General features: G+C 40.1%; 1 protein-coding gene across 1 annotated transcript; it reads right to left on the minus strand.

The window, feature by feature from the left end:
- Window positions 1-1913: 1913 nt before the first annotated feature.
- On the minus strand, window positions 1914-10350 carry LOC127422147 (TRAF-type zinc finger domain-containing protein 1-like). The gene is made up of 8 exons (XM_051665490.1): window positions 10316-10350; window positions 4256-4391; window positions 4042-4098; window positions 3657-3882; window positions 3100-3167; window positions 2807-2908; window positions 2231-2251; window positions 1914-1940 (listed from the first exon to the last, which is right to left on the minus strand). The coding sequence occupies exons 1-8, from the start codon at window positions 10348-10350 to the stop codon at window positions 1914-1916; spliced, it is 672 nt and encodes a 223-aa protein (XP_051521450.1).
- Window positions 10351-22492: the final 12142 nt, after the last annotated feature.

The following is a 22492-nucleotide window of genomic DNA, read 5'->3' on the forward strand; positions in this document are numbered from 1 at the left end:
GTAATAAAACTTGGTTGTCAAAACATTAATGGCACAAGGGACATCTTAACATACATTAACATAACCCTAATTACACACCACACCTCTCATATTGTACACTGCTGACACATCCATTCCTTATCCATTGCATAGCCAGCTTTTGCTAACCTTTTCACTAGCTCTGACTTTGGAAGTGGCCAGGAAGCTGTTAATGAAAAAACCTCCAGTAAGCTGCCAAGCTGGATGAGTGGTTTGAGGTAGTTCACCACACATTGAACATGGATTCTTTCATTGATATCAAGCTGGTGAACACATTGGTTATATAGACACCATGCAGCTCAAGTTGATTCATTTCGCCTGTGGTGACATCATGGAAAGTTCTGGCTATACACAATATATTGGTGAGTTGTAGTAAGTAAACACCCTAATTTAATAGCAGAGAGAGGAATTCTCTTTGTAGTTATTAATCATATGATCCTGTTAAGAAATTGAGCTTTAGGGACATGTATATACAGTAGATCCAAGCCTATTTCCCCAATAGCAACCTATTGGAACTTACAGTTATGGGTTCCATTCCATAATATGGTACATGCTGTACAATATTACCCAAAAATAGATGTGTGCTCTGAACACAGTTTACCGATGTCTTTCGCATATGAAATGGTTTAAGGCATCTTTGAAATTGATAATCTCTTGCTTGCAGGAATACGTGTGTACCTCAAATAGTGCACATCTTGGCAACATTCTGGTCTCTGGATGTCACGCTTTTACAACAAAGGGGACTTATGATGCTGATCCTATGTTTTGCCCCAGTTTATCCGTTGGTGAGACGATAGCACTAACAAGAACACTATGATGATGACATTGCATAAGATACATACAGTATGTGCACAGTTTCTGAAAGTCCTCACTAAATGCAGCTTTAAAAATATGGAAAGAGTGACAAACACCTGGACATCTTGAGGATTTCTAAAATTTAGATGGCAAATCAGTGAAGTGCAAAACGCAGGGGATTTTCCTTGATGAAATAGACTCACCACTTAATGTAATCACATTATGACAGTAGTCACCATATGCTATAAACATTTTGTATAATGAGCAAAAATTTTCAGGGTCCCTTAGATGAAGTAACATGGCAACACCACTAAAAATGCACACCACTTAAAATATATACATTAACTTAAATTCACTTACATTTCAGAAGAATATTATTTTCATACATTAAAAACATGTAGCATCTTGTGGTCATGAAGAACATAAATGACTAACTCTCCAGAAAACTTTTACAGAATACACACACACACACACACACACTCACTGACCAATTTATTAGAAACACTATGGTCCTAATAATGTGTCCAACATGGTCTTCTGTTGTAGCTCAAGTTTGGACATGTTGTGTATTCTGAGATCAAGTACATTCTACACTTGTGCAGGGTGGTTATCTGAGTTACCGTAGTCTTTCTGTCAGCTCGAACCAGTCTGACCATTCACCGTTGACCTTTCTCATCAACAAGGCATTTCCGTCTGCAGAACTGACGCTCACTGGATGTTTTTATTTTTTGTTTTTTGCACCATTCTGAGTAAACTCTAGAGACTGTTGTGCATGAAAATCCCAGGAGATCAGCAGTTACAGAAATACTCAAATCAGCCCTTCTGGCACCAACAATCATGCCACGGTCCAAATCACTGAGATCACATTTTTCCCCTATTCTGATTGTTGATTTGAACATTAACTGAATCTCCTGACCTGAATATGCATGATTTTATGCATTGCAATGCTGCCACACAATTGGCTGATTTGATAATCGCATGAATAAGTAGGTGTACAGGTGTTCCTAAGAAAGTGCACAGTGAGTGTATTTGTAAGTAAAATTCTGCCACCTAGTGGTCCTCAGTCTTCTTTGCTATTCCCTTCCTTATTTTTGCTTGTCTCACCTGAGAGAGGTCTGCTGGATCCTCTGAAGATATTTCATACAAAGATATGTTACACAGTGGCAGAGAGAAAGAAAAATCTACAAACTATTATAGATTACAAACAAATATTTTTACCTTTTATTTTAAACTGTGCACTGAAATCACACATGACATTTGTCCAGATTTAACATGCAGATAACACTTTAAACAGTATAGCTTGATAACAACCTCAAAAATCAGGCAAATCTTCACTGCAGTAAGTTGGACAATAAAGCCAGTGCAACTCAACATCTACATTTTTTGTTTTTTTTGTTTTGTTTTGTATTTTACTTACCCAAAGTTCAGTCAGTTCAGGCTGAAATTTATCAAATATAAAATCAGAGAATACATATTAACTGGAAACAATTAAACTTGTTTTAGTTGAATTTCTAGAATTTCAATATAATTTAACACTCTATGTTTTATTGTAATTTGCGATGATGCCATCCCATTATTTTGGGTTTGTAGAGTTTGGAGTGTTGTTACAAGCAGCCCTGTAAGATAATTCAAAACAATTTATTGCAAAATGATTACCGGTAGATGATTTTGATTAAATTAGAAAGTTACAGTGTTACATAATGTATTCTTTGTGTACTTACATATGTAGTCTTGCTTGCACCAGTCAACATTGTGCCAGGCTCAGATGTTTATGTAATTCACATTTTTTCTTAAAAAATACAAAAAAATAAACACTTCTTAACTATAGAGGCCTAAATGTACATTTGTTTTTTTTTGTGGTTTTTTTTCAGTGTTGTATATGGGAAGATCATTTTGTCTCTCTTTCCTCAACCAAAGTAAACAGCAAATTCTGTGTTGATATTCAACCGAAGGGTTGCAAGTTTAAAATCATGTACTGAACAGTGACTAGTACCTCATGCCATTCAAGTGTCTTTATAAGAAGTGCCAGATGACAGAGTGGACAAGTGCTTATCCTATCTAGGTCCCTTTCAATGTTCCTGGCTCCCTTCACCTTCTGAAGTGATGAAAAGAAGAAATCTGCAGTGTCTGGTGCACTGACTTATCCAGGGCTGAGGTCTTCATCGAAGTCAACATCCCTGTCTCTTACATATTGGGAGAAGTGGTCGCAAGCCAGCTAATTAAAAAGATTTTGAGGTGTTATAAGAGTTTTTAGTCAGAGTAATTTTTTCTAAAACATTTATTTACCTCATGCTCCTCCAGATCTTCAGAAGGAATGTACTTCAACCATTTACAACACTGCTTGAATGACTCCTCTAGAGATAGCAGGTATAATAGATCAGTATTCATTAACAATCATCATTAAAGGAATACTTTACCCCAAAATGAAAATTCTGCCATTGGTCACTCTTTGTCTGTGGAAATTATTATTATTATTTTTTAAGATACCTTAATAGCATTCATGCTCTATATTCCAAGTCTTCAGAAGTCACATGATAGCTTTGTGTGAGGAATAGACCGAAATGTGTTATTCACTGATATTATATCCTTCTAGTGAGCAGTTTATTCCAGAACTGCTGTGACAGGATCACTGAGGAGCTTAAATCAAATCATTCAGTACTGTTTGTGATCTGGATCAACCATTCTCATTGTAAACGAACAGGCTAATAAGAATGATTTGTTCAATGATTCGGTTTTTAAATTCAACCTACTGACTCATTAATCCAATTGCATTGGACAGCTCACTGAAAAATAACATAATCAGTAAATAATTGGCTTATATACAGTATATATCATTGACTAACCATCTGTGTCAGATGCATCTGCTGGACTAGGGTTCTTCAGTGTTGGAGGGGTACTACCACAGATCTGAGCATGATGGAGCTGTTCTTTCAGTTTGACATAGCGGCCACAGTCAGAGCAGCGCTCTGTGCGACTCCCGCAGGACAAGATGTGCTCCATTAGACTGCTCAGAGGAAGCTCTAGCTGACAGAAATCACAGATCTGCAGCCTCTCTGAGCAGTCATCTGTCTGAAATAGGCAAGACAACAAACATATAATTGATAAAACAGAGAACTTGCAATCCCAGACATAAAATGTTGAAATACTGACAAGCATTTTCCTAGAAGAGAGAACTTTGATTCTTCTAGTGTGTAATGTTTTTAAATAGGTGTGAAATTAAGTGTTCACCTCGTGGTCCAACAGCTGCCTTCGTTCCATCTTTTTATTGCACTTCCCACATTTTACCTGTGAGACATGAAGAAAATGGGAACACAGACATGTTATTTAGGAGGTGGAAGATAACTGTGATAAACAAGGCGAAAAAAAACCTTGAGGAAATTATCATATAAGTTTTTGGACACAGGGCCAAGTCTGTAAAAATCAGAACAAGTTTGGTTGTGACCTGTACATGCTCTTGGGCTTTATGCTCCTCTAGCTGTTCCCAAGGGACAGACTCATCACAGTCAGGGCAGAGACACAAAAACCTCTTACAGTGTGGTTCATGCAGGTCAAAGTTGGCCTTCGCCACCTCTTTATTGCTGTGAAAACATTGAAGAGAGAGTTTACTGAGACGGAATGGAAAATCTGTGACCCCATTTCACATGAACTGATTTCATTTGTACTTACAGATAAATAAATAGGTAAATTAAAGGGATAATTCTGTCATTATTTACTTACCCTCATGTCATTCCTATCCCGTATTGACCCTTCGCGAAGCCCCGCCTTAAACATGTTTCTGACCAATCCCATTTTAGTAATGTTTGATTATTCTTAAGCAGATTTTTTTTAAAAGATCCGAAAGATTGATAAAAAGTTGTTGCTGGGTCACTTGTAATAGTGACACGAGGCAACTAGTGAGCATACATGCAGTGTTTTTTCTTTCTTTTTTAAAAATCTTTAAATAAATCTAAAGAAGAGCATGCTATGGATTAAACTGTGTCAGCACTCATTCACAAACGAATACAGGTGCATCTCAATAAATTAGAATGTCGTGGAAAAGTTCATTTATTTCAGTAATTCAACTCAAATTGTGAAACTCGTGTATTAAATAAATTCAATGCACATAGACTGAAGTAGTTTAAGTCTTTGGTTCTTTTAATTGTGATGATTTTGGCTCACATTTAACAAAAACCCACCAATTCACTATCTCAACAAATTAGAATATGGTGACATGCCAATGAGCTAATCAACTCAAAACACCTGCAAAGGTTTCCTGAGCCTTCAAAATGGTCTCTCAGTTTGGTTCACTAGGCTACACAATCATGGGGAAGACCAATCATGGGGAAGACTGCTGATCTGACAGTTGTCCAGAAGACAATCATTGACACCCTTCACAAGGAGGGTAAGCCACAAACATTCATTGCCAAAGAAGCTGGCTGTTCACAGAGTGCTGTATCCAAGCATGTTAACAGAAAGTTGAGTGTAAGGAAAAAGTGTGGAAGAAAAAGATGCACAACCAGCCGAGAGAACCGCAGCCTTATGATTGTCCAGCAAAATCGATTCAAGAATTTGGGTGAACTTCACAAGGAATGGACTGAGGCTGGGGTCAAGGCATCAAGACACAGACATGTCAAGGAATTTGGCTACAGTTGTCGTATTCCTCTTGTTAAGCCACTCCTGAACCACAGACAACATCAGAGGCGTCTTACCTGGGCTAAGGAGAAGAAGAACTGGACTGTTGCCCAGTGATCCAAAGTCCTCTTTTCAGATGAGAGCAAGTTTTGTATTTCATTTGGAAACCAAGGTCCTAGAGTCTGGAGGAAGGGTGGAGAAGCTCATAGCCCAAGTTGCTTGAAGTCCAGTGTTAAGTTTCCACAGTCTGTGATGATTTGGGGTGCAATGTCATCTGCTGGTGTTGGTCCATTGTGTTTTTTGAAAACCAAAGTCACTGCACCCGTTTACCAAGAAATTTTGGAGCACTTCATGCTTCCTTCTGCTGACCAGCTTTTTAAAGATGCTGATTTCATTTTCCAGCAGGATTTGGCACCTGCCCACACTGCCAAAAGCACCAAAAGTTGGTTAAATGACCATGGTGTTGGTGTGCTTGACTGGCCAGCAAACTCACCAGACCTGAACCCCATAGAGAATCTATGGGGTATTGTCAAGAGGAAAATAAGAAACAAGAGACCAAAAAAATGCAGATGAGCTGAAGGCCACTGTCAAAGAAACCTGGGCTTCCATACCACCTCAGCAGTGCCACAAACTGATCACCTCCATGCCACGCTGAATTGAGGCAGTAATTAAAGCAAAAGGAGCCCCTACCAAGTATTGAGTACATATACAGTAAATGAACATACTTTCCAGAAGGCCAACAATTCACTAAAAATGTTTTTTTATTGGTCTTATGATGTATTCTAATTTGTTGAGATAGTGAATTGGTGGGTTTTTGTTAAATGTGAGCCAAAATCATCACAATTAAAAGAACCAAAGACTTAAACTACTTCAGTCTGTGTGCATTGAATTTATTTAATACACAAGTTTCACAATTTGAGTTGAATTACTGAAATAAATGAACTTTTCCACGACATTCTAATTTATTGAGATGCACCTGTATGTATAACATCGGCAAAGTCACCTACATTTGCTCCAAGGTAAATTAAAGCCAATAAATTAATGTTAATTAATTTATGTATTGATTCAGGTCTTAGTAAAGGTGGTAGTAAATAAAGAGTTTACAGCATCATAGTGAGTGTGTTATTAGACCTGTTCACTTACACTAATGTAATCAGGTGTGTAATCGCCATAAAATAATGCTTTTCTCTTTTCATATGACTGAATTCTTTGCCTAAATTCTGATTCATAAGTCGCGTTCACAGCCTTCACAGCCTTTCCCAGATAATTACCAACAATTTCCAGATTAGAGGTCATGTGTGAACAAGACCCTTTTGAAAATACTGGTAAATTATGCTCTGGCAATTTCCCTTAATGTGAGGTTGTATTATTACCTATAAATTTCCTTATTGATGGTATGTGTGAACAGCACATTTGGTACATTTACCAGTAAAGGCAACCCAACGATTTTCCTGTAATTTACCTGGTTACATGTTTGAACGTGGCTATTGTCTCCAGTTTTCAATCAAATTACTGTGTAATGTAACAAATTTCTTTTATAAAAAAAATAGACTTTCAAATATCACTCTTCATTCCAGCCCACATAAGCATATTATCAATTCTGTTTAAGAGAATATTTAGCCAAAAACTGTGCAGTCTCCCATTCATTCCTATGGGAAGTTCTGCAAAGCTTGTCAGAGTGAGAGAAGCCGGAGCTTAGCGAAGGGTCAACTGACAGAACAAATACATCACCCAGACATCTATTTGATGTGTGTGTTTTCATCTGGAAGATGTATTTTTAAGGTTGTTTGCTCATCTGCAATATGTCTATAAAATGTTTCCTCTCAGATCTATTCAGCAGATGTCTTTGAGATGTTTATGATTAAGAATGTTTGTAAATCTGATATTTTTAAGATGTTTAGCAGATGTTAATTAGAATGTGATGCTTTCCAGATGAAACAATCTAAAACAGACAACTCAGAGATGTATTTGTGCATGCTATCTAGATATTTGATTTGTGGTATTTACATCTGGAAGACATATTTTTAAGGTAGTTTGCTCATCTGCAATATGTCTATAAGACGTATGTCAGTAAGTACACTATATGGCCAAAAGTTTGTGGACACCATATATGCTTGATGAACATTTGATTTCAAAACCTTAGGCATCAATTTCCCCCTTTGCTGTAACAACAGATTCCACTCTTTTGGGGAGGCTTTCCACTATACTGTATGTAGTAACATGGCTGCAGAGATTTGCTCTCATTCAGACACAAGGCTATCAGTGAGGTCAGGAACTGATGTTGGTCTATGGGGCCTGACTTACAGTTGCTGTTCCAGTTCACCCCAAAAGTGATCAATGGGGTTCAGTTCTGGGCTTTGTGCAGGCCAGTCAATTTCTTCCATGCCAGACACAGTAAACCATTTCTTTATGGACCTCACTTTGTTCACAGGGGCATTGTCATGCTGGAACAGAAAAGGGCTATCCCCAACAGTTGCCACAAATTTGGAAGCACACAAACCCAAGCCATTACATAAAGAAACATTAAGATTTTTCTTTACTGGATTTAATGGAGTAACCAAATTTGTTAATTTGAAGGGAGTGTCCACAAACTTTTGGCCATATAGTGTATGCCTTGGATGTCAGTAAGACATTCAGCAGATGTCTTTGATACATTTATGATTTAGAATGTTTGTAAATCTGATCTTTTTAAGATGTTTAGCAGATGTTAATTACATTGTGATGCTTTACAGGTGAAAAGATATAAAACAGACATCTCTGAGATGTATGCGTGCTGTCTGGGTAAGGTTGTTTGCTCATCTACAAAACGTCTATAAGACGTTTCCTCTCAGATGTCAATAAAACATTCAGCAGATGTCTTTGAGATGTTTATGATTAAGAATGTTTTTATCTGACCTTTTTAATATGTTTAACAGATGGTAATTAGAATGTGATGCTTTCCAGATGAAACAATCTAAACAGACATCTCGGATATGCATTTGTGCATGCTATCTTGGTATCTGATTTGTGTCTTTACATCTGGAAGACGTATTATTTACATTGTTTGCTCATCTGCAATACAGACATATGTCCAATAAGTATGTGTGGAGGCGTGGGTGTGGTCGAGTGCTGATCTGTGGAGAGTGAGGTCCGGGAAAGCTTAGTGGTTAAGGATTTACACCTGTGCAAACACCTGTTTGTATTCCCAGTGAGCTGTGGTGGAGATAAAAGGGGAGGAGACACCAGCAGACAAGAGAGAGAGCCGAGCTTTGGACTGTGTGTGTGTGTTGTGCAAGTCTTCTGCTGAAAAGTGAGAAATTTGGGCTAATAAAGACTGTTTGATTTGAACAGAGTACATTGTCTCCTGCTTCCTCATTCCTTGAACAAAGGAACTTGTTACAATTTGTCTCAGATGTCAATAAGATATTCAGCAGACATCTTTGGATGTTTATGATTTAGAATATTTGTAAATCTGATCTTTTTAAGGTGTTTAGCAGTTAATTAAATTGTGATGCTTTCCAGATGAAAAGATCTAAAATAGACATCTCGGATATGCAGGTGTTATCTGGGTCAATTACTTTCTACCGTGGAACGTGGTAGGATATGTTAGGTAGCAAAGGAGGAAAAAGACATTCAAATAGGTATGAAACACCATGAGGGTGAGCAAATAATGACAGAATTTTCATTTTTATTATTTTTTGCTCTGTTAAAATTATTTCCGGTATCCCAGCTTAATATGCAGTCAACTATAAGCCAATAGTTGGTTGATATTACCGAAAAGAGTAAAATATTCCTCCGACTGAGCCCGACACAGCAACATACATCTCTGGAAAAAATTAAGAGACCACTCCAAATGTTCAGTTTCTCTGGACTTACTATTTATAGGTAAGTGTTTTAGTAAAATGAATATTTTTGTTTTAATCTATAAACTACTGACAAAATTTCTCCCAAATTCCAAATAAAAATATTGTCATTTAGAGCATTTATTTGCAGAAAATGACAACTGGTCAAAATAAAAAAAAAAGATGCTGTGTTTTCAGACCTCGAATAATGCAAGGAAAACAAGTTCATATTCATTTACAAACAACACAATACTAATGTTTTAACTTAGGAAGAGTTCAGAAATCAATATTTGGTGGAATAACCCTGATTTTCAATCACAGCTTTCATGCGTCTTGGCATGCTCTCTACCAGTCTTTCACATTACTGTTGGGTGAATTTATGCCACTCCTGGCTCAAAAATTCAAGCAGGAATTCAACAGACACTGGAATGGAATGGCTGCCATACATGTAGAGATGCTGATTTAAGAAATATTTGGAGTGGTCTCTTTTTTTTTTTTTTTCAGAGCTGTATTTGGCTGTATACATGATGGTGTAAGTTTAGTATCTGTTTTGTACAACGAAAGATTACTTTTGCTATTCCGTTTGGTGACGCTAGTGATGCAGAAATTACACACTTCTTATCAATGCTGTTAAATACCCATGACTCAACAAATGGCCAAATGATGTAAAATGTTTAAGGAAGGAAACGTTTCTTCCCTTCGTTGAAATTAAAATGAGACATTTAAAGCTGTTCAAAAGAAAGAACACTGTCGCCAAGCCAAAGCTGACCCTTCTTGGAACACGCTGACCCGGGAAGACTCTTGAGTTTCTAGCAGTTCACGTGTTTATATCGCTTTTAATAAATCTAATAATGATGCAATAAAGAAATAACCATCATTGGTGAGTAAATAGGTAAAATACGTTAGGTTTTCAATTAATTGTTTTTGCTTTGGCAGACGATGTCGCGCATATGGCAAAAAGTAATCTCGTGATGCCGAACACAGTCATTTGTTTACATAAACAAATACACGTCAATATGGATGTCTTCTGGAATTCTGTAAGTTACTTTTGACTTCGTAAAAACACTCACCAGTGAGTACATAAAATCACTTCTTGTGCCTCCATAGTTACACCAGCTAAGTGAAGTGTGATGACTGGCTTTACTGTGTTGGGCAGAGAGTACCATTTTTCCTGAACAGAAAGTGGAACGAAACTGTAACAGGTGACTTCAATACAGCTCTTATTACTAAATCTCTACTGCCATTCATAAATACCACATATTGATTTCTGTTGTGGTCATATTTTAAGATGCATTGCATGTCTTCTTATAAACAGGCATATTTACCATTGCTCTTGCATAGTAACCACAGTGTAGTTCTTGCAGTAACCTACCACAGGTAGGCAATTTAGAGTTGGTCCATAACCAAAGATAATACCATGGATGACTCCTCAAAGGTTACATCATGTAACTTTGTTTTCTATAAAACAAACTATAGAATTTTTCATGAAAAATAGCAACCTTTACACATTTAGAACCAATAATCACAACTGCCACTGCCAAAGTTGCCATACAATTGAAGTATCCCCTAATGATTTAGAATGAATAAGGCTTAGTGTTTAATTGCAGATGAGCAGAAAATGTTGACAGGTCTTTATGGCTAGTTTACCAGCATTGAACATTTAATCAACTTAGTTATTTATTGAATTGAACTAATAACAAAAATTGCAAGATAACGCTATAGATATTACCTTAAAGAGTGGAGTATAGCTCACTCATTTCCAATGTGTATGCATAGTATAGATCAGATGGTGTTCATCTATGTGTCTTTTTCTGACGATTATTGCTCAGCTCTTTATATGTGCTGTGTCCCTTCCACATTAGTGCACCATTGGATGTTTGGCAGACTGGTGGAGGGATATCCCCAGTTGGCCCCATTAGAAGATATTCACTTATGTTGACTCCTTACTGCATGATTTTGTTGAGTTATTTAGTTTTGATAAAATGTTCTCATCTTAATTGAACAAGGCCTTTGTGTCAAGGCAGGTGGCACAGCATCAGTTCATTGCCACATCAGACAGAAGCTAATGGTTGTTTGTCAGCAGAAACAGCACAGGAGCAGACAGCTGTGTCACACCAGGGGAATCACAGTAATTTCTGTATTGAGTTTAGCATTTTCACTCTCGCTGCTGACGGGTGTAGACAGGGAGGTTTACACAGACTGGTTCATTTTCTAATTCCGGCTGAGTGGGTCATCTGTCAGCTGCATTCTGTGATTGGAATTGTGAAAAGCTTTAGCTTTGCCACAATCCAATACGCACAAGGGCATCCTGGCCTGGTGTTTATGTGCTTTACATAAACAAGCATGTAATTATTGTGTTAGACTGTATGCTGCTGGCATATTTCATTGTTCAGTTGTGTGTGTTTCCACTCCTTATATTAAAGTTTGCAATTCCTTGCTTAACCAGTCAGATGTGTCATTGCTAGTAAAAACCAAAGCAGAGAAAAAAGTTCTAATTCAACAGTCACACCCTTTGTCCAAATTTGTGTACTTTTAGAATACGTACTGTATTTGATGAAGAATTTGCTTCATGGCTGTTAATTAAGTACGTTCTTTAGGTATGCATGTACGAAAGTAGTATGAATACATTCATGGACAGACTTAATCCGGAAACATGAGCATTGTCCCTTGACCCGAATGTACGACATAGTAACAAGCGTGAAAAGACATTTATTTGTACTCTGGTTTTGTTCAACAAGTACAATTTAACCACAAGGAACATCTCTCTCTCTCTCTCTCTCTCTCTCTCTCTCTCCCCCCATGTTTCACACCATTGGCTGTTTTCTGCAAATGTCACTCATTCATGTGCATGCACGCGTGAAGTAATCTTAAACACAGGATCGAAGCCTGAGTTGACAGAGAAAGTTGATTAGCAACATCATAGTACTGATTAAGCCTGATTGGATTGGTTTGGTTTTGTCATCTCAAACCCAATCCTGTAACCCCAGGTTTGTTCAACTAGCTTCATTGTACAGGCCCCTGGTCTCATGACAAGTCGTAATAATAAGATGGTGAAATCGTAAGAATTCATACGAGTTGGCTCGTACGACTTTTACCTAACCATGATTGTAAAATGAAAATAACTTTTGTTTTGTTTTCTGTTTGTTGATTGGTTGGTCTCTATGGGAATAAAAGTCATCCCTTTTCGGATGAGCCAAGTTGTACGGTATCTTACGATTTCGCCATCTTGTACAAATTATTACAAGTTGTCATAAGACTATGTTGATTTTGAATCTGAAAGCGCCTCAGCTCCCGTGGCCCAATGGGACAGTAAAAATGTTGCTGAGGATTCTGACATCCTACTCTTCTGTCATACTACTTTTGGCATATTGTAGCAGGAAAATATGCATATTTGGACAAAGGTAAAGAGTGACAATTTCTCATCTTGCATCCATGATCTCTCTTCTTCTTAATTTACCTCGTTTGTGATTATACTATAGCTGTTTCTCATCTTGATTTTATTGCAATGGATCGAATTGCTTTCAGTTCCTTTAATTGCAGATTGTATGGTTGATCTAAGTCCAATAAATGATAGTCCAATAAATAATGCATGAAGCTTAATATTGTTAGATTGCATCACAGGGCTGTTATTACCATTGTCAGATCCATTTCACAATACAATTACCCTGGGATTGCTTTCAGAACGACTCTTGAAACAGTTACTAATGCAGATGAGCCTCTTTTAAATGAGATTTTATGATTATCACCTTTATTTTATGCTTTTTTATTTGATTGTAAAAAACATTAAAATAAATTGAAGTTGGAAAATGTGTATATATATGTTGAGTTATATATACATGTGATTAAAACTACAATGGATTACATTTCAGAGTGAAGTCACACCTTCGGATGGCTGTCAAGTGTTGCAGTGGCATACACTCATTTCTAATTCCTATCAAGTTTTTTTTAAATTTTTTTTATCCCCTTTTTTCTAAATGTTGGAATGCCCAACTCCCACTACTTTTGTCGGTCTTCGTGGTGGCGTGGTTACTCACTTCAGTCCAGGTTATATGCTCAAGATGGCGCCGAGTATGGCTGCTGCGTTGCGAGCTCCGACACAACATTGCAGTTTTTCTTTTGTTTTATTTACAGTTCTAATATTTTTTGTCTTGGATGTTGTCTGCCTTATTGTCTATGACAGACAAACACTTTTGGACATTGGTTCTGCAATTACACACCGTAAACCGGACTTCAAATTCCTCAATGTCGACACGCTGTTTACAAACACGCCAGCAGAGCCCTTTGTCTGGGCAGCCCGGCCGCGGAAAAGCAGAAGGAAAAGGGGAAACAGAGCTAGCGTTCTCATCAGAGTAAGACGTCATGCAAATTGACCCCCGCTACCCAGTATTCTACTGGCAAATGTTCAGTCTCTGGACAACAAGCTCTGTGAGCTGAGAGCGTGGATCTCTTTCCAACGAGAGATGAGGGACTGCTGCATTATCTGCCTTACAGAAACTTGGATGTCTGCGGAGATTCCAGACTCAGCCATCAAACCCGCGGGGTTCTCCGTGCACCGAGCAGACAGAGCGAAAGACCTCTCAGGTAAAAGCAGAGGTGGTGGTGTATGTTTTATGATCAACAAATCCTGGTGTGATCAGAGGAACGTATATTCTATCAAGTCTTTCTGCTCTTCTGATCTGGAATTTCTCATGCTTCTGTGTCGACCATTCTGGCTACCGAGGGAATTCACAGTGGTCATTATCACAGCTGTGTACATCCCGCCACAAGCCGACACAGAACGGGCACTCAAGGAACTGTATGGGATTATAAGCAAGCAGGAAACCGTGCACCCTGAGGCCGCGTTCATTGTGACCGGGGACTTTAACAAAGCCAATCTCAAATCGCACCAAAATACCACCAACATATCAGTTTTAACACACGAGGGGACCGGGTTTTGGACCATTGCTACTCTCCCTTCTGGGATGGCTACAGATCCCTCCCCCGCCCACCATTTGGCAAATCGGACCACTCTTCCGTTCTGCTTCTGCCCGCTTACAGGCAGAAACTGAAACAGGAAGCACCCACCCTCAGAACGATCCAGTGCTGGTCGGACCAATCAGACTCTACGCTACAAGACTGTTTTGATCACGTGGACTGGGAGATGTTCCTGTCCGCCTCTGATGACGACACTGAGCTTTACACTGATAGCGTAATGTGTTTCATCAGAAAGTGCGTAGAGGATGTTGTTCCGTCCAAAACAATACGGATCTACCCGAACCAGAAACCTTGGATTAATAGCGACGTTCGCATGGCACTTAATGCGCAGACCTCCGCTTTTAATTCCGGGAATGCGGAGGAGCATAAACAAGCCAGTTATGCCCTCAGAGCAGCAAAACGCCAGTACAGGAACAAGATTGAAGGACAGTTTAATACCACCAACTCTAGAAGCATGTGGCAGGGAATTAATATCATCATAGACTTTAAAGGGAATAAAAATTCCGCCGTGAACACCCCTGCCTCTCGCCCGGATGTGCTAAACACTTTTTCTGCACGTTTCGAGGGAAATAACACCGCCCTTGCGGAGAGAGCTCTCGCGGCCGAAGCTAAGGAGGTTAGTTCACTCTCTGTCTCTGTAGCGGATGTAACCCGATCCATCCCATGGGTGAATATTCGTAAAGCCGCGGGTCTAGACGGCATTCCGGGCCACGTCATCAGAGCGTGCGCGAACCAACTGGCTAGTGTTTTTATGGACATTTTCTTTTGTGATTAACATTTTTATTAATTTTCAAAACAAAGAAATACAAAACATATATACAGTGATTCAACATTAACACCCACTACTTACCCTCCCCGATCAAGAACCCCACCCCAAATGAACATCCCAGTGGTCTTACATAAGTACACACATTTACAGAGAATAAAATAATAAATATATATATATATATATATATATATATATATATATATATATACACACACACATACATATATATATATATATATATATATATATATACACACACACACACACACACACACACACACACACATCTACCCCATTTCCCAATAAAAGAATCCCATATCCCCAGCCTTCTACATGATATCTCTTCGAAGGCTGCCACCCTTCCCATCTCTTCGCACCACTCCCGAATTGAGGGTGCTCCCACCGACTTCCAACCCCTTAAAACAATCTGCCTGCCTATCATCGCACTAGTGAGGATCCAATTGTTTATGTATTTATCACCTACGTCGATGACCGCCCCATCACCCAAAACACAGAGTCTGGGGCAAAACGAAATCCGTATGCCCAACATGTCACACAGAACACTCTGTACCTTCAACCAAAATTCCTGAAACTCAGCGCATCACCAAAAAACATGGGCTATGTCTCCTTCCTCTGATTGGCATTGCCAGCAGGTGGGTGTGTCTTTAAGACCAAGCCTATACAATTTAGAGGGGGGTCCAATAGAACCGATGTAAAATCTTGAATTGTATAAGGCGCACCCTTGCATCTCTCAATGCAGTTTTTATGTTTTTTAAAATCCTAGCCCATTCTCTCTCCTCCAATTCCAGGTTTAAATCTTTCTCCCATTATCTTTTGAGAGTGGTTGAGACTCCATCCCCCAGACTCTGAATTAATAAGGAGTAATACACTGATGCCTCATGGCCCTTTCCAAAAGCAGAAATCACCACTCCTAGAGTATCTGCTGCTTTAGGGGGGTGTAGGCTACTCCCAAAAATAGTACAGAGTAAATGGCGTAACTGAAGATACCTAAAAAACAGATCTGGGGATCCCAAAATACTGAACCAGATTTTCAAAGGATCTCATCACATCGCTCTCATAAAGATCACCGAGTGAATTAACCCCCATCGCAATCCACTCTGACCAACAAAAAGGGGACTTATTAATGCATAGTTTGAGGTTTAGCCATAGGCTCGAGGCAACATTTAGATAAATATCTGAATTAAACACTCTGGACACTTTTGTCCATACTGAGTGTAAATGTGAAATAATGGGGTGTGATTTAACTTCTCTATTTAGTTTGATGGAAAGGCTGTGCAATGGCAGAATAGGGGCAAGGAGTTCTTGTTCAATGAAAAACCAGGGAGGGGCTCTTTCAGGTGGAAGCGACCAATGAGCCAAATGTCTGAGACCGAATGCATAATAATAAAACAAAATCTTGGGTAGGCCTAGCCCACCTTTGTCAATCGGCCTATGTAATTTATTGAAATGTAGTCTAGGGCGCTTACCACTCCAAATGAAAGACTTTGCTATGCTATCAAATTGCTTGAAATAAGAGAAGGGGACATCTAGCGGGAGAGACTGTAGCAAGTAGTTGAATTTTGGAATACAGTTCATTTTAATAACATTAACCTTCCCAATCATCGATAAATGTAATGAAGCCCACCTGTCTACATTGCTCTAAACAGAAATAACCTTCCTTCTTTTTATGGGGTGCCCCAACCCATTTACATTCCATGTGGAGAGAGATAACCCATTCACATTAACATTTGACATATTGATATAATAAAAAATTTAAAAAATGAGTGTGTCAAAAACAAAATTATACAGACCACATTCCCCATTAATGCAACAATCAAACCCCAAACTTCCCCCGGAACAAAACAAACAGAAAAAAGAAAAACGTAAGCATTAATCCCGCGCACGACAGCGCCAACCGGCGACAATCCCTCTAAACTCAAAGAGTCCATGTACGCCTACGAGAGCCCCCGTGACAATTTTGTCATCGGATTGCTCGAGTCCGGTGCTTCTGCACAAATTTTGTGAGGCACAATTACAATAACAGAAAATACTTTGTAAAACATACCCCAGCCAACAGGCAGAATAACAGAAAAACATGTAGATTCATTCACAGAACTGTCTTGAAGGTGTGTTCCTCCTCAAAATAAACTCCAGCTGATATAAAACCATTCAGTTTCCTCGGAGAGACAAACAATTGTTCTGTGAACTGGCTGTTATGAGTGCAGCAGATGAGGTAATCATTCTACTAGGAGGCATAAGCACAAAGAACAAACATATTTAACCACAACTGTCCCGAAGTAGTGTAATTCCACAAAACAAGCTCCAGCCGTTAGGCAGAGCCAGCGTGAAAAACAAAACCAGCATCCCGGTTCCTCGCATGATCAAGAGCCAAACTAACTCGGAGGCCGCGCACAAAAAAAACAAAAAAAACACCATAACTTACTCAGCCCGTCAACTTTATAAAAGATGTCCTTTATGTGAGCATATAGATATTTTGTGGTTATCCATAGTGTCCATTCTTGATCTGGCCAAAAATCTTCCGTCAATGCAAAAGTTTCTTGGAGTCATGCCATAAAACAAACTCCAGCCACTAGGTGGTCAACACAAAAAGAAACAAAAATGGCACCCAGCTTTCTCAGATAATAGAGTTTCTGAACCGCGAGTCAGTCCACTAATATAAGAAACATCAAATGGCTTACTCCAATGTATTTATTAAGGAGAGTGCCTATTCTTCGTTTCTATTCTCAGTTTGGCCGGGAACATTAGAGCAAACGAGATCTTTTTCTGATGTAAGAGTTTCTTGCATTCCTTGAACCGATCGCGTTTCTCTCTTGTGGAATTCGCAAAGTCCGGGAACAAGAAAATATTATGGTTCTTCCAAGAAAGCTTCCCTTGTTCCTCGCCTGGCGTAACACGAGATCTTTATCGGATGATTTCAGAAATTTGGCCAGAATGCATCGAGGCCTATCTCCCTCAGCAGTTCTGCGAGCCGGGACTCTAAGCTCACTCGATTTCCAGCTTGTGGCCTGTTATGTCGAGCAGACTCGGGAAAAACTCATCCAGGAATTTCACCTTATTTCTGCCCTCTTCATGCTCAGGAATTCCAACAATTCGTATGTTATTCCTTCGGCTCATATTTTTGAAATATTCCAGTTTTTCCTAAATTAAATCCAAATCTGTTTTGGACGCGGGAGGATTAGCAGTTAATTCCTTTTCCGATGACTCAAGATAATCGATTCGTGTTTCAACTTCTGTCACTCTTGTAAACAACTCGGAGAATTTTGTTTCCATCGCCGTAATCGATCAACGCATTACAGCGAGATCCTCCAAGTCAGCAAGAACCTTCGTCAGCATCACCGACATGTTGGACAACTGACGCTGAATATCTTCTCCCGACGTGTCTCCGGTCCGCAGTCCCGTCAGAGGCCTCAGCTTGAACACGTAAGTGTCTTTTAATGTCTCCAGAGTCTGAGAATTTTGACTTCTTTGCCATATTTACCTCAAAGAGCAAGTATGTAATTGGGTGTATCGAATCTCACCGGATCACAACATGAAAATAATTAAAAAACTAGCAAAGTTCGCAGAGCTCGTGACTCACACGTCTGTCTCTTGCATGGCATCACATGAACCCCCTTTTACGGACATTTTCAACCTTTCCCTCTCTTTGTCTGTAGTCCCCACATGCTTTAAAACATCCACCATTGTGCCTGTACCAAAGCAATCTAAAATCACTTGCTTAAATGACTGGCGTCCTGTTGCTCTGACCCCCATCATCAGCAAATGCTTTGAGAGACTAATCAGAGATTACATCTGCTCTGTGCTGCCTCCATCACTGGACCCATTGCAGTTTGCTTACCACAACAACCGCTCCACTGATGATGCCATTGCATCTACAATACACACTGCTCTCTCCCACCTGGAAAAAAGGAACACTTATGTGAGAATGCTGTTTGTAGACTACAGCTCAGCATTCAACACCATATTGCCCTCCAAGCTTGATGAGAAACTCCGGGCTCTGGGCTTAAACAGCTCACTGTGCAGCTGGATCCTGGACTTCCTGTCAAGCAGACGCCAGGTGGTTAGAATGGGCAGTAACATCTCCTCATCACTGACCCTCAACACCGGAGCCCCACAGGGCTGTGTTCTCAGTGCACTCCTGTACTCCCTGTAAACGCATGACTGTGTGGCAACACACAGCTCCAATGCCATCATTAAGTTTGCTGATGATACGACGGTGGTAGGTCTGATCACTGACAATGATGAAACAGCCTACAGAGAGGAGGTGCACACTCTGACACGGTGCTGTCAGGAGCACAACCTCTTCCTCAACGTCAGTAAGACAAAGGAGCTTGTGGTGGACTTCAGGAGAAGAGAAAGAGAACACAGCCCCATCACCATCAATGGAGCACCAGTGGAGAGAGTCAGCAGCTTCAAGTTCCTGGGTGTCCACATCACAGAGGAACTCGCATGATCTGTCTACACTGAGGCCATTGTGAAGAAGGCTCATCAGCACCTCTTCTTCCTGAGATGGCTGAGGAAGTTTGGAATGAACCGCCACATCCTCACGCGGTTCTACACCAGCACTGTAGAGAGCATCCTGACTGGCTGCATCTCCGCCTGGTATGGCAATAGCACCACCCACAACCGCAAAGCCCTGCAAAGGGTGGTGCGCACTGCCAAACACATCATCGGAGGTGAGCTTCCCTCCCTCCAGGACATATATACCAGGCGGTGTGTGAAAAAAGCTCGGAGGATCATCAGAGACTCCAGCCACCCGAGCCATGGGCTGCTCTCAATGCTACCATCAGGCAGGAGGTATCGCAGCATCAGGACCAGCACCAGCCGACTTCATGACAGCTTCTTCCCCCAAGCCATCAGATTTTGAACTCTTGATCTCTCACGATCAATATACAGTTCATCCGGAAAGTATTCACAGCGCTTCACTTTTTCCACATTTTGTTATGTTACAGCCTTATTCCAAAATGGATTAAATTCATTATTTTCCTCAAAATTCTACAAACAATACTCCATAATGACAACGTGAAAGAAGTTTGTTTGAAATCTTTGCAAATTTATTAAAAATAAAAATTGAAAAAAAATCACATGTACATAAGTATTCACAGCCTTTGCCATGACACTCAAAATTGAGCTCAGGTGCATCCTGTTTCCACTGATCATCCTTGAGATGTTTCTACAACTTGATTGGAGTCCACCTGTGGTAAATTCAGTTGATTGGACATGATTTGGAAAGGCACACACCAGTCTATATAAGGTCCCACAGTTAACCGTGCATGTCAGAGCACAAACCAGCCATGAAGTCCAAGGAATTGTCTGTAGGCCTCAGAGACAGGATTGTATCGAAGCACAGATCTGGGGAAGGGTACAGAAAAATTTCTGCAGCATTGAAGGTCCCAATGAGCACAGTGGCCTCCATCATCCGTAAATGGAAGAAGTTTGGAACCACTAGGACTCTTCCTAGAGCTGGCCGCCTGGCCAAACTGAGCGATCGGGGGAGAAGGGCCTTAGTCAGGGAGGTGACCAAGAACCCGATGGTCAATCTGACAGAGCACCAGTATTTCTCTGTGGAGAGAGGAGAACCTTCCAGAAGAACAATCATCTCTGCAGCACTCCACCAATCAGGCCTGTATGGTAGAGTGGCCAGACGGAAGCCACACAGTAAAAGGCACATGATAGCCCGCCTGGAGCTTTCCAAAAGGCACCTGAAGGACTCTCAGATCATGAGAAACAAAGTTTGAACGCTCTGGCCTGAATGGCAAGCGTCATGTCTGGAGGAAACCAGGCACCGCTCATCACCTGGCCAATACTATCCCTACAGTGAAGCATGGTGGTGGCAGCATCATGCTGTGGGGATGTTTTTCAGTGGCAGGAACTGGGAGACTAGTCAGGATCAAGGGAAAGATGAATGCAGCAATGTACAGAGACATCCTTGATGAAAACCTGCTCCAGAGTGCTCTGGACCTCAGACTGGGGTGAAGGTTCATCCTCCAACAGGACAACGGCCCTAAGCACACAGCCAAAATAACAAAGGAGTGGCTACGGGACAACTCTGTGAATGTCCTTGAGTGGCCCAGCCAGAGCCCAGACTTGAACCCGATTGAACATCTCTAGAGAGATCTGAAAATGGCTGTGCACTGACGCTCCCCATCCAACCTGATGGAGCTTGAGAGGTCCTGCAAAGAAGAATGGGAGAAACTGCCCAAAAATAGGTGTGCTAAGCTTGTAGCATCATATTCAAAAAGACTTGAGGCTGTAATTGGTGCCAAAGGTGCTTCAACAAAGTATTGAGCAAAGGCTGTGAATACTTATGTACATGTGATTTTTGTTTTTCATTTTTATTTGTAATACATTTGCAAATATTTCAAACAAACTTCTTTCACGTTGTCATTATGGGGTATTGTTTGTAGAATTTTGAGGAAAATAATGAATTTAATCAATTTTGGAATAAGGCTGTAACATAACAAAATGTGGAAAAAGTGAAGCACCTGTGAATACTTTCTGGATGCACTGTACATCAGCACTGCACTTTATTAATCTTATTATCTCACACTGGACTGTCATAATTATATCTCTCTTAACAACACACTAGCAACTGACTATCAACCGACAGCCTGAATTTCAATACAGTACAATACAACCTACTGTACATTTTATATATACTATATATACTATTTTTTATTGTAAAATGTGTATTCTATATTGTGTGTATTGTATACTGTACATTGTATGTGATTATTTGTATATTGTGTTGTGTGTAATTATGTGTATATTAGATTTTAAATTGTGTTGTGTAAATCTGAAGTTTATTGTAAATTGGTATATGTCTCATCACCGTCACGACTGCTATGTTGCTCAGAACTGCACCCAAGAATTTCACACACTATTGCACTTGTGTATATGGTTGTGTGACAATAAAAGTGATTTGATTTGATTTGGTGGAGGACAAGTCTCAGTTTCCTCCGCTTCTGAGACCGTCAGTCCACGCATCTTATCACATGGCTCGCTGTGCATGACACTGTGGAATCTCACAACATGTGGAGGCTCATGCTAAACTCGTGCAATCCACGCACAACTTACCATGCACCCCATTGAGAGTGAGAACAACTTAATCGCAACCACAAGGAGGTTACCCCATGTGACTCTACCGTCCCTAGCAACCGGGGCACTTTGGTTGCTTAGGAGACCTGGCAGGAGTCACTCAACACACCCTGGATTCGAGCTCATGACTCCAGGGGTGGTAGACAGCGTCAGTACTTGCTGAGCTACCCAGGCCCCCCATTCCCATGAAGTTTTATTATATGAGTGCCAAAAACACAAAATGGATTGATAAAATGTGAAAGCACTTTGAATTGCTGTTGTTTTCGTATTAAGGCTATATATACACACACATGTTCAGGCAACCAAACCTTCTGCCAGACACTTCCAAAGAGGGTTACCAAGGCAACCCCAGAAGGTGCACCAATTAGAAGGTGCAATGGCTCTCAAA

The sequence above is a fragment of the Myxocyprinus asiaticus genome, chromosome 31 (genome assembly GCF_019703515.2).
Source record: "Myxocyprinus asiaticus isolate MX2 ecotype Aquarium Trade chromosome 31, UBuf_Myxa_2, whole genome shotgun sequence".
Taxonomy (NCBI): Eukaryota; Metazoa; Chordata; class Actinopteri; order Cypriniformes; family Catostomidae; genus Myxocyprinus; species Myxocyprinus asiaticus.